The sequence below is a fragment of the Diceros bicornis genome, chromosome 1, assembly GCF_020826845.1.
Source record: "Diceros bicornis minor isolate mBicDic1 chromosome 1, mDicBic1.mat.cur, whole genome shotgun sequence".
Taxonomy (NCBI): Eukaryota; Metazoa; Chordata; class Mammalia; order Perissodactyla; family Rhinocerotidae; genus Diceros; species Diceros bicornis.
Genome location: NC_080740.1, coordinates 66,995,317 through 67,008,775, shown reverse-complemented (window position 1 = coordinate 67,008,775; position 13,459 = coordinate 66,995,317). Strand labels below are relative to the sequence as shown.

At 44.5% G+C, this 13,459-nt stretch overlaps 1 protein-coding gene across 1 annotated transcript in view; it reads left to right on the top strand.

Moving 5' to 3' along the window:
- Positions 1 to 1,711: 1,711 nt before the first annotated feature.
- Positions 1,712 to 13,459, top strand: part of PDE6A (phosphodiesterase 6A) — a 67,171-nt gene continuing 55,423 nt past the window's right edge. The window contains exons 1-2 of the mRNA XM_058543869.1: positions 1,712 to 1,940; positions 7,272 to 7,892. Coding sequence (XP_058399852.1) covers positions 7,419 to 7,892 — 474 coding nt within the window. The 5' untranslated portion in view covers positions 1,712 to 1,940; positions 7,272 to 7,418. The remainder of the gene's footprint in view (positions 1,941 to 7,271; positions 7,893 to 13,459) is intronic.

Here is a 13,459-nt window from a genome sequence, read left to right as displayed (position 1 = left end):
ATAGTCAAGACAGCATCTTAAAGGATTAGCAGTGAAGTTGTTCTTTCCGGTCAAGTTTCTTATTAAGCAGATAAGAAAGTAATTAAGCAAGCATGCAAAGATTTAACTACACAAATTTTCATTAAGGATACCAAAAAAATTAGGAGCAGCCTAAATAACCAACTGTTGGAAATATGTTAAACAAATTATGATACAGCCACCCAATGGAAGTCTATGAGGCCATTAAAAATCATATGGTAAAAGAATATTCAATGGCACAGAAAGATGTTTACATATATTGTTAAACAAACAAAATATATATTGCGCAACCATAGGTTTGTTTTAAAAATTATATTTATATGGTTGGAGAAGAAGGATATATATCAAGATTTTCTCTGGTTGGTAACTGTTATATTCTTTTTGTTTACCTGTATTTTCTCAATTTTCTACAACACAAAGATATATTACTTTATAAAGAGAAAAGTAATAAAAGTTTTGGTCTAAAAAATATGAAAATAGGTATATTTGCATTGCTTCTGCTTTCTGCTGAATATCACTGCCTCACGGCCAGCTTACATTATCAGTGTTAATGGCTACATTGACTGAGAACTGGCCACCAACCAAGTTTTATTCCGCCTCTAATCTCCACAACAGCTCTGTAAATCATTGTTGTCCACAATTCACAAATGAGAAAATTAAGACCATAGATTAAGTAATTTGCCCAATGTAAAAATTAATGAATTACAGGAAGAGAATTCAAACTCAGCTCACTCTGGTTCCAAAGCCCAAGTGTGCTCTCCTGCCTGTTGCCCGACTAAGGTCACAAAGCATGTATTTAGGATCTAATTTTACCTGACTTTTCAGGATTACCCAAAGTTCCTGTTTTTCTTGTGTGTGTGTGTGTGTGAGGAAGATCAGCCCTGAGCTAACGTCCATGACAATGCTCCTCTTTTTTGCTGAGGAAGACGGGCCCTGAGCTAACATCTATTGCCAATCCTCCTCCTTTTTTTTTTTTTTTCCCTTTTTTCTCCCCAAAGCCCCAGTAGATAGTTGTATGTCATATCTTGACATACAACTGTCTTGCACATCTTTCTAGTTGCTGTGTATGCGACGCCGCCTCAGCATTGCTGGACAAGCGGTGCATCAGTGTGGGCCCGGGATCCCAGCCCGGGCCGCCAGTAGCGGAGTGCGCGCACTTAACTGCTAAGCCACAGGGCCGGCCCCCAAAGTCCCTGTTTTTGAGTTACAGATCCCTTTCAGAATTTGAGCTTTAGAAAATAACTCATAAGGTTAAAATGCATATCAGGACAAACTTTTACATGGCTCATCCATCGACCCAGGCTAGACCCTTAAGGTATGCAGGGGCACTAGCCTACGTGCCCTATAGCACCCATGTGTCCTTCTGGCCCCTTTCTGGGCAGGATGCCCATCTGCTGCGATTTCTAATGATCCAGGGCCTGGCCAGCCCCGATCTTAACTTATCTCACTCAAAGAACATCACGAGGGAACACAGAGCCCCTCCATGTGAGCTACTGTTCCTGGGAACTCTGGCCATACCAGGGACAGCCCCTCTTGGCAGGCATATGGCCTTTGTGCCCCCCTGCCTATATAAGCAGCCCCCTCCCTGCCTGCGGTAGCAGTGCATAGTTCCGTCCAGCTGGCTGCCATTGGACACTCCCAGTAAGTAAATCCCAATAAACCTCTATGTCTTGTTCACTGTCTCTGGGTCTTTTCTTCGGTCTCTCTGCTACCTATCCCGCACTGCTTGCACAACTGGGCGTGCGGCCAGACAAGGTGAAACAAAGAGAACTTCACAGACTAGCCAAGCTCCAGAGACAGACCCAACAGGAAACCCAAGTAGCTGAATAAAGTCACTAAGTCAACAGGTGGCCGGACAATTAAGAACTGACAGTAACTCTAGATCAAGGGTAATAACAAATGAAATATGGGAGAGAGCCAAGGTAAGTATAAAATGAGGGTGGAAACCAACCAGGCTGTTCTGGCAGTTCTAAGGGGTAGCCGATGGGGCAAGGGAAACTGTCTTCCCTTCTGTGGCTTCACAGAAGACATGGAGTTTGACAAGCCAGGAGGGGAAAGGCCTTCATTAATGCCTGTGAAATTTCCTGAAGGGGGCTACTCAGCGCTGAGGTTCCTGCAGGGGCCCAATGACACACACAAATTACCCGGGCTTGCACCTCTGTTTCTCATGCCTCCCTCTCCCTGTCAGTCAGTACTCCTTCCACACTCTTCTTACTTCTGCACCCACTCCCTTCTCTCCATTCTTCCAGCCCCATCCTAGGCCAGTTCCTCGTTCCTCTGAGAAGATTGCAGCAGCTTCCTTACTGACTTACCAGCCTCAGATTCATCTTCCTAATGAAATGCCGATGTTTGAATCCTTTGCCATGTCCTCAGTTTACATACCTTCGGTGACAGGGAACTCACTATCTTTAAGGTAATCCAGTTAATCTTCAATAGTTATGATAACTAATAATGATTGAATAACTACTATTAAATTGAACAGTATGCAGTTGCCATTTGGGTAGGACAAAAATAGTCAAATAGTGGCAATTTCATATGGTTCAACTTAATATGCACTGGGTGCATAGCTTTGCACAATATATTATCTCATTTAATTTCACAACAGCCATGTCAAATGATTCTAATTTTACAGATAAGCAAAGTGAGGCTGAGGAGAAATTAAATAATTTACACAGATAGCAAACAACAGGCCCAGACTCAGTCCCAGGTCTAACTCCCAAGCTTCACCTCTTAAGCACTCTGGGAACTGCCTCCTTATAATAACCTATATCTCTGTCCTGCTGGCTTGTCCTGCTCTGTGGATCCTCCCTGAACAAACTGACACACTCTCCACCCCCAACAGCCTTTCAGAACTTCCTCTAGTTGAACATCCGGTTCGTTCACCATTCCTATTAACAGGAGCAATGAATGGTGGGGAGCCTGTGGAGACCTTTTCACCCAACACCGGGATTTGTTGTGGCCGCTAATATGCCAACCAGCCCGTTCCCATCCACGCGTGTCCTGAATTTCAGAGTCCTATTCTTTCCAAAAAGGTGCCTCACAAAACGCCTTTCCACAAAATACCTCTCCTTGACCCAGTTGGTTCCTTGCTCATCCTGTTTCTTTCCTTTATTCTCCCCTCTTTATCTCTAAGCTTGAGTCTTAAAATCACCTATGGACCCAGCAATTCCACTCCTGGGTATATACCCAAGAGAATTGAAACATATGTCCACACAAAGACTTGTACATGAATGTTCATATTAGCCCCAAAGGGAAAACAACCCAAATGCCCACAAACTATTAAATGGATAAACAAAATGTGGTATATCTATACAATGGAATATTATCTGGCTATAAAAAGGAAAGCAGTTCTGATACATGCTGCAACACGTGTGAACCTTGAAAACACTATGCTAAGTGAAAGTAGTCAGACACAAAAGGCTACATACTGTATACTTTCATTTATATGAAGTGTCCAGAATAGAGAAATCCATAAAGAGAGAAATTGATTAATGGTTACCAGGGAGTGAGAAAATAAATTAGTGGTTGTACAATATAACGAATGTGCTAAAAAACCACTGAATAGCACACCTTAAAATTGTGAATTTTATGTTACATGAATGATATCTCAAACAGAATTTTTTTTTAAATCACCGTGATTTCAACCACCTAACTTTTCAAAGCTTTTCAGTTTCCTCATCTGTGAAATGTGGATCTTGGAGTAGGGATCATTTTAAATAAATAATTTCAGCTATTCTGCCAGGAGAATCCTTAAGCAAGGCTTGTGGTCAGGAATGGAGAGGTCAGCCATCCCTGGTGAGTCCTCCCTCACTCCAGCCCATCTGGAGTCACGGATCCAGGAACGTTAGAGCTACGTTATTCAACTCTCCTGTTTTGTTGGGAAATCGAAGCCTTGAGAGGATGGAACAGTTTTAAGGTCACAGAATGAGTCAGTGGCATTGTTGGCCTACAATCCTGTTTTATTCTTTCTAGGACCTCATATGCTTTTCTAGACTGGATCATGCAAAACAATCTCTCCTAACCCTATTGGCAGCCCCTGCTCCCAATGAAAGAAGCTAGAGCTCCTTTCATGAGGTCTGAAACCAGGCCCATTTAACAGGCATGTTAGGAGGTGACCTGCTGCAAATACCAGCTTAACTGTACCTCCCCAACAAATGGACTGAAGTTTTTCAACAGGCTTGCCTTCCTCATTCCGGCATATTGAAAAATGGAGTAAAAGTAGGTTTCTTGCAAAACAGTTGCTTAAATTCCTAACAAGAACTAAGCCTGGCGGGCATTCTGTGGGAAAGGACCTAGGCTGGGCTCTTTTGGAGATTTTGAAAAATGGGTAAAGTTTTACTCCTATCTTAATCTTCAAGGAGCTTCAGATGTGTAGAAATAATACAACCTATTAATAATGTAGAAACTCCCACTGGAATGGAAGGAAACCAATAGTTTGGGGGTTCCAAGTAGGAAAAGTCCAGCTGGGCATCAAAGAATCCATGGAGGAAATGGCAATTGGAGTGGGTGGTAGGGAACAGCAGAGGGCACAGCAAGAATGAAGCTGAGAAAGGCAGAAAGAATGAAAAACACTAGGGTGGAGCTTAGAGTATGTGTAGAGAAATTGTGAAAAACAAAGTAAGAAGTATTGGGGCCAAGTTCTGGTGAGCTATTCATGTAAACATTAAGAAAAATTGCTTAATTTTTGAGGGGTGGGGCAGGGGTGGGGACGGGCACTGTCATATACTCTGGTATAGCCTTGGAGAAAAAAATTAGCATTATTTATCCAAACCCTTAGCTGCAAGCTCTTTGGGCCTGGGATTGCACTTCTAGGTATTTTTACTAAGAAATATAAGGATGTTCATTACAACCTAAATATCTAACAACCTAAATATCTAATTATAGAACAGTGATTCTCAACTTGGGTGATTTTGTCTGGAGATATTTTTGGATGTCACAACTTGAGGTGGGATCCTACTGGCATCTGGTGGCTAGGGGCCAGCGATGCTGCTAAACATCCTACAATGTACAGGACAGCCTCCCACAACAAAAAATTACTGGGCCCAAAATGTCAGTAGTGCCAGGGTTGAGAATATATATATTCTCTAGGAAAAGATTTAAATATACAAAAAATATTGGCAATGGTAGTATCTGGGATTATGTTTGATTTTACTTTTTTCCTTTGTGTCTTCCTGTATTTTCTAAATTTTAATCAACAATGTACAGGACTTTGTATTAGTCAAGGTTCTCCAGAGAATTGGCTCATGCAGTTATGGAGGCTGAGAAGTCCCATAATCTGCCATCTGCAAGCTGGAGAACCAGGAAAGCCATTGGTATAATTCAGTCTGAGTCCGAAGGCCTGAGAACCTGGAAGGCGAACAGTGTCAATCCAGGTCTGAGTCTGAGAACCAGGAGTGCCAATGTCCAAGGGCAGGAGAAGATGGATGTCCCAGCTCGGGCAGAGAGCAAATTTGCCCTTCCCGCACCTTTTCATTCTGTTCAGGCCTCAGTGGATCGGTTGATGCCCACCCACATTGGGGAGGGTGATCTTCTTTACTCAGTCTACTGATTCAAATGCTCATCTCTTCTGAGAACACCCTCACAGATATACCCAGAAAAAATATTCTACCAGCTATCTGGGCATCCCTTAGCCCGATCAAGTTGGCACATAAAATAAACCATCACAGACTTATAATTAAAAAGAAAATTTACTGAGCATCAAGGATGTGCCAGGTAGCATTGCAAGGCCTAGGGAGTCAGCCCTGACAGGTCTCTGCCCTCATGGAACTCACAGTATAGAGAGGAAGACAAACAATAGACAAGAAATAAAAAACAAACATCATAATTTCTAGTAGTAATAAATGTGCAATAAAGGAATAAATAGGATGACATGACAGGCAGGAAGCAGAGAGGGGGTGGTTGGGGGCTATTTGGGATAAGACTGCTCAGGATGACCAACATGAGCTGAGACCTTGAGGTTGAGAAGGAGATGGAGAGGGCTCATGTAGTCATGGTGGCAGTGTCTGAAGAAGTTCAGGTTGCTGCAGGCCTGCCAGACCAGGGGGTCACCTATGTACACAGTACCAAATGGGTGCAGCACCCGAAGAATTTATTATGCTCTACAATAAAGGAAGTAATCTATTTTTCCATTAAAGTTCACTTACAAAGTTCAAAGTGCCAAGGACAGTCTATAATCCTGTATTCTTTGGTGTTTACAATGTCGAGGTGCCAGGTTTTAGCAGATATAGTCACGGAAGCTCAAGTACATTTCATCCAGAAAGAAAGTGTTCTCCTCCTCCCCTAGCGTGCTGGAGGGGCACTTCAGTGAGGAGGATCGTGGTATTTCAAGATTCATGGGAGCTGATAGCATCTAGACTATTGTGTGCATTTCTGATTGACAGCCCAAGAGAGTACAGACTGTAGCCAGAAAAAGCACATTAAAGTGCCAAGAGAAAGATCAGGGGGGTTGAAGAGAAACAGATTTAAAGCTAAGCCTCTTGGGAAAAGACAGAAACCAAAATGTTAACTAGAGGTTACCTCTGAGTAGCAGGATTATAGGTAACTTTGTCTTCTTTGTGTATTTTCTACAGTGAACATGTATTTTGTAATAAAAGAAAAACTATGACAGGATTTATTTTTCTGAGGACACTGAGTTCTAAAATTAAAGAATTGTTGGAATCTAAAGCTGGGAACGACTCTGATGCAGAGATTGTGAAATCAGAGCCCATAGGTGTGAGACCCATAATGAACACGAGGGAAGAAGGCTGAGCAGTGAGCGGGCAAAGGGAAGCTCCATACTGGGGAGGCCCTGGGGAAGGGAGCACAGGAGGGTGGGGTGAGGGGCAGGGGGATGGAGCTGGGTGGGCAGTCCCTCTCAGCTCTAGCCATTCCTGCCATGGAGGAAAGTGGGTACAGAGTTGTTACAGCTCCTGATTCTCCAAGAGAATCAGACAGTCTAACAGTAAATGTAGGCTTCTATGTCAAATGTTGAAGAACAATACCATACAGGACGGAGAAAACACATCTACAGTAGTAGCCTGTCCCTGTGCTGCCACTTTGCAGCCTCTGTTTTCAGTGCTTTTTTTAAGTTGAGCCCACATCCTGCTCTATGCAGAAATCTCTTCTCAGCTGTTAGTGGACCAAGGTGAAAAGGGAACTCTCGCCTTCTCCCATCTGGGGCTCAGAAGCATCTGGAACACTCTGATCCTCATAATCCTTGTTCTTGGGAAATATTAATGATTTAATCTCCTAAGTTCACTCCCTCTCCTATGCAGCCATACCAGTGAGATTTACAGACAAGACCCAGAGAAGTCCAGTCGGAGCAGAGCACATCCTGACTCAGTTTTGCCACAGACCGAAAAACTGCCCTCGGACGGCCAGCCTCAGCCCCTCCACAGAAGTAGCCAGAGCAATTCCCAGCCATGGGTGAGGTGACGGCGGAGGAGGTGGAGAAGTTCCTGGACTCGAATGTCAGCTTTGCCAAACAGTACTACAACCTCCGCTACCGGGCCAAGGTCATCTCAGACCTCCTGGGGGCCAAGGAGGCAGCCGTGGACTTCAGCAACTACCACTCCCTGAGCAGTGTGGAGGAGAGTGAAATTATCTTCGACCTCCTGCGGGACTTTCAGGAGAATTTGCAGGCTGAGAAATGCGTCTTCAACGTCATGAAGAAGCTGTGCTTCCTCCTACAGGCAGACCGCATGAGCCTGTTCATGTACAGGACCCGAAATGGCATCGCGGAGCTAGCCACCCGGCTCTTCAATGTCCACAAGGATGCGGTCCTTGAAGACTGCCTGGTGATGCCCGACTCGGAGATCGTGTTCCCCCTGGACATGGGCGTGGTGGGCTACGTTGCACACTCTAAAAAGGTCGTCAACGTCGCCAACACAGAAGAGGTACCCTCTTCCCCACGAGAGGGAGGGCAGGGAGGCATTGTTCCATGGGGTTCTGGGGGTGCAAGTGGGGTGGGGAGCTGCTGGCCACCAAGATTGGCCTGGTGACAATTTGGCGCTTCTCTTTATTTATTTACTTATTTCTTTATAATTTTTTATTTTGAAAAAAAAATTCAACCTTAACAGAAGAGTTTAAAAATAGTACAAAGAACTGTGTATCTTTCATCCAAATTCACCAGTTGTTAACACCTTGCCACGTTCGCTTTCCCTCTCCATTTCTTCTGACCTGTTTGGGAGTCAACTGCAAACATCATGCCCTGTTAACCTGAGGTACTTTGCTGGGTATTTCCAGAACAAGGACACTTCCTACATATCCACAGTACAATGATCAAATTCAGGAAATGTAACATTGATACAATACTATTATCTGCCAATTGTCGCAATTACACCCATATAGCACTGTCTCTTGAGTCTCCTTGAATCTGAAACAGTTCCTCAGTCTGTCTTTGTTTTCCATGATGTGGACAGTTTTGAAGGGTACAGGCCAAATATTTTGCAGAAATGTCCCTCCATTTGGACATGTCTTCATGATTAGATGCAGTCATGCGTTTCCAACAGGAGTGTCACAGGGGTGATGTGTTTTTCTTCGTGCATTACGTCAAGAAACATATGTTGGCAGTCTATCTCATTCCCGGAAATGTTAACATTGACCACTTGGTTAAGCACTTGGCTCTGTCTTGCAAGAGTCCAGTGTTCTGTGGGAGTCTACTGGCAGCTCTGACAAAGACCTCTTTGATCAGCTGGGGCAAATCACTTCCCCTCTCTAGGCATTAGCTTTGAAATGCTATAGTGCAGTTCTCCCCATAGCCCTCTTTCTGGGCCAACTCCTACTTATCCTTCAGATCTCAGCTTAAAGGTAACTTCCTCAGAAAGGCACTCCCAGACCTCTCTGTTATAGTCTCCTTCCTAAAACCATTTATCACAATAAAGCCTGGAGGCCAGGGACTATGCCTGCCTTTTTCTCCACTTTATTCCAGGGCCCAGGACCCAGCAAATGTCTGGCACAAAGCAGATGCTCAGTAAACATTTGGCATAAAAGACTCACAATCAAGTAATTATGCAATAATTCCTTTAACACCTGTCCCACCCAAAAGAATATTTGCTCCATGATGGCAGGGCCCATGTGGGTCTCATGTATTGCTGCACTGGCCAAACCAGGAGCCTGTGTTCAGTCATTTCCAAGATCCAGCCTGGACATTTTGTGATTTTGTGCTCACCTTACCTCTGGCCTTATTTCAGACTAAGGCTCATAAGGAGAAGAAGGAGGGGGCTTCACAGATCATCTCATCCAACTGCCTTATTTAATGGATGTGGAGCTTACAGTCAGGAGAGCTTGAGAAGGGACTTGCCAAAAGTCACCAAGGAGTCAGGGCAGAGCCAGGACTTCACATCCACAAATGCAGGAATTCAAACAGGTCGTCTTTTTGACTTGGGTTCCTTGGCAAGATAAGAAGCACAGACTTGGGCCTCTGTGGGAAATGGTTTTGTTTGAAACACGCTGGGCTGGATCTCCCATGGGGTTCATCTCTCCCTCATCTCCTCTTGGACATCCAGGGGTGGGGGTAATGTTTCTTCACCCAGGGGGCTTTCCTGAGGACTCCTCCAACTGGACTAGAATCTACTCTCCCTTCAACTCTCTCTAGACTTTAAATATAGCCAGCATGGATTGTCACAGTCTTATGACATCACCCTGATTATCCCTGTTTTACAGATAATGAAACTGAAGCCCAGAAAGGTTAAGTAACTTGCTCAGAGCTACACTAATAGAAGGTGGCAGAATGGGGATTTGAACCCTGGCACTCTGGCCTTGTGCCCCACCTCTTCACAGCCCTGCTAGTCTGTACCTCCTCCTCATCTGTAAAATAAAGGCATCCGGTTAGGTGCTGTTTACCAAAGATCATTTCAAATCATACAGCAGAGAATGAAGATGTTAGGCTTTGAGGTCAGATCTGGGTGTGAATCATGACTCAGCCACTTTCTAAGAATATGGCCTTGGCAAATTGTTTAGCCTGTTGGGGCTTACTTTCTAAGTTATAAAATGGGATGAGAATATTCACCTTGAAGCGTTGTTGTAGGATTAAATGAGAGAATAATTTCTCGTCTAACAAGGTTCTTGGCCCATTGTAATGGCTCATATTGGCAGCTCCTGCTCCTTGTTATCATTATTATTATTTTGTTGTTGTTGTTGTTAAGGATCTATTCTAAGGGAAGGATGCCGTACCAGGTGTGTGTGGGATTTGGAGAAGAATCCAGTCTTGCCCTTCTGGAACTTTCAGTTTAGATTGTATTGGTGGGAAAAACAGAACAGAGGTGCCAAGAGCTTTTATGAGCCCTGGTGTTAAGGGGATTTAGGGTGTTTCTCCGATTCTAAAAGATCCGGGTCTAAGAGTTTGCTCAGCCCTTGTGATGAGAGACAGCCTGTCGTTTCCTCTTCGACCCTAAAGTTCACTCTGGAAGTGATGTCTGTGCTGCCCTGGAAGCTTTCGGGCCTGGGGCAGTCTCCCTGACTGGTGACTTGCGCCTGGAGGTGAAGTCAGTCCAGGCCAGCAATCCTTGCGTCTGTTCGTATTTGCATGCATTTGCCTCCCCTGTTGTTCCTTCTTGAGAAATCTTATTCTCCTCGGGGCTCTGGACAGTACTGGGGGTTGGATGGAGAAGGAAATGGAAGATGGTGTAAACTGAGTTCCAGGTTGTCCCTGAACCACCAGCAAGTGATACTCTTAGCCTTCAGCACTCTCAAAAAACCTGGGAAATGGTTACAAACACTACATTTTTGAAAAGGGAAACCAGGAACAGAGAAGTTTCCCAGGGTTGTAACATACCTCCCCATGTCCTAGCAATTCCTACTCATCCTTGGGATTTGCCTCAGGAAGTCTTGCCATTAGGATTGCCAGATAAAATATACGATGCCCAGTTAAATTTGAATGTTAGATAAACAAAGAATAATATTTTAGTGAAGTATGTCCCATGCAATATTTAGGACATACTTCTACTCGAAAAGTATTTACTTATCTGAAATTCAAATGTAACTAGGTATCCTGTGTTTATTTGCTAAATCTGGCAACCCTACTTGCCATGCAGTATTCGTTTGCGTATTAATTCTTTATCCTTTCTCCTATTAGGAAAGCCCACAAGGCCTGTCTGTCATGGTCACCACTGGTCCCCAGCACCCAGTCCAGTGCCTGGGACAGAGTGGGGACTCATTACAGTGTGTTGAGTGAATGAGTAAATGATGGCCCTTCCTTAATCCACTGTGATATTGTGCTTTATACTAAGAAATATATATTTGGTTTTCATCCTGGTTCCTCACACAGAGCTCCCAAGACGTTTGTAATTCCCTGAGTGATAGGAACATCCGACACAGAGCTCCTAAATCCCTTGGAATTTCCTGAGTGATAGTGGTTTTTTCTTCAATGAGGCGACTCCTGTTGGGCTGCTGGATGGGGGCTGGTCACCAGAGACACCAAGCCATGATTAGACACTTGGAACATTGGGCCCCACCCCCATTCTCTGGAAAAGGGAGGACTGGAAATGGAGTTAATAATTAATCGTGCCTATGTAATGAAGCCTCCTTAAAAATCCCAAAAGTGCAGGGTTCAGAGAGCTTCCGGGTTGGAGAACACATCCATATGCTGGGAGGGTAGAACACCTCAACTCCATGGGGACAGAAGCTTCTGTGCTCAGGACCCTCCCAGACCTTGCCCTATGTATCTCTTCATCTTGCTGTTCATCTGTATCCTTTATTATATAACAAACCAGTAAACATAAGTGTTTCCCTGAGTTCTGTGAGCTATTCTAGCAAATTATTGACCCCCCAAGGAGGGGGTCATGAGAACTCCAGTTTATAGTTGATCAGTCAGAAGCACAGGTGACAACCTGGGGCTTGCTAATGGTGTCTGAAGTGGAGGCTGTCTTATGGGACTGAGCCCTCAACTGGTGGGATCTGATGCTCAATCCAGGTAGATAGTGTCAGAACTGAATTGAATTGTAGGACACCCAGCTGGTGTTGGAGAATTGATGTTGGAAAAAACCCCACACATCTGATGTCAGAAGTGGTGTCAGGAGGGTGGCAGTAGTGTCAAAGTGAAAGAAAACAGTGAGTTTTTCCTAAACACCAACAAATCCCATTTCTGAAGACGGAACCTGAGAGGTCTGTCATTTCCAGAGACTCTTACATCTGTTGTCCTGTCCTCCTTCTCTTCCTATGAACTCTGGAACCCAGCATGCTAGACAGAAAGAAACTTCAAGGAGGACCTAGTCTGACCCTCTGATTTTACTAAAGGGGAAACTGAGGCTCAGAGAGGTTTTGACTACTGATAATGGACTGAACGGCCCCTGAAGCCACTCAGAGAGTAAGTCCCTCCCTCCCTGAGGCCCCAGGGTACCCCACACCTTCACATTATGGCTTGAATTGTAGGTTCATGTTTTACATGATGTCCCCACTATACTGTGAGAACCAGTGAGGACAACCTCATCTTTCTTACTGGTCTTGGCATATCCAATGCCTCTCACAGAGCTAGTGCTCAGTAAATATGAATGAATCCATCAATCAATCAGTGTATCAACGAATAAATCAATGAATGTAGTGGCTATACCACTAGCCAGAAAAGGAACTGTCTATAACACAGGGAAGATGACAGTTCTATGCGACAGGGCTGATGTGGGTGTTAATGAGACAATATATGTATGCTGTCTGACTCTGGGCCTAGTACATCATTGTTATTCACTAAATAGTAGATCTCATCATGGGACACATTGCGCTTGGCAGTGTGAATGTTTGAAAAGAGGAGCTGAGGAATCTGGAATGGGAAGCAGTGTTGCATTGCATTGGAATAAAATCTAAACTCTTGACAGTGGCCTCCAGGGCCCTGCCCACCTCTCTGACTTACCGGCCTCCACTCTGCCTCTCCCTCTCCCTCATCGTGCTTCAGCTACACTGGTCTTCTTTCTTTCTGAGATCGGCCAACTCATTGCCCCCTCCAGGCCTTTCCCTTCTCTGTGGTCCCCACTTGGAATGCGCTTCACATGCCCAGCTCCTCCGATCCTTCAGCTCTCAGCATTACCTCTTCAGAGAAGCCTCCCTAACCACCATGACTAACTAAAGTGGCTTCAGCCTGCCCTCCCTTCCATCACTTTCTATAGCACCATCAGTTCATCTCCTTCAGAGCAGTTACCACGACCTGGGGGGAGAATGCTTAGTTGTTTACTTGCTTTTTGTCTGAGTGGAAGCGTCACCGGAGAAAGAAGTTCACTCCTCTGTTCACTGCCATAACCTGAGGGTCTAGGCAGTGCCTAGCATACATGCAGAAGGTACTCTGATAATGCCAACTGAATGAATGAGTGACTTTGGGCTTTCCCTAGCTGGGCATCTAATTCCTGGGCTTTCAAATAAACAGTTTGAGCTAATCTGAGGTTCTATGACATGGTTGTTTAGAACACTTTATATGCTGAAAATATGAGAATGACAATGATTGTGCAAACGCCAGTCAGTTGGCAGCTGTATTATCTGT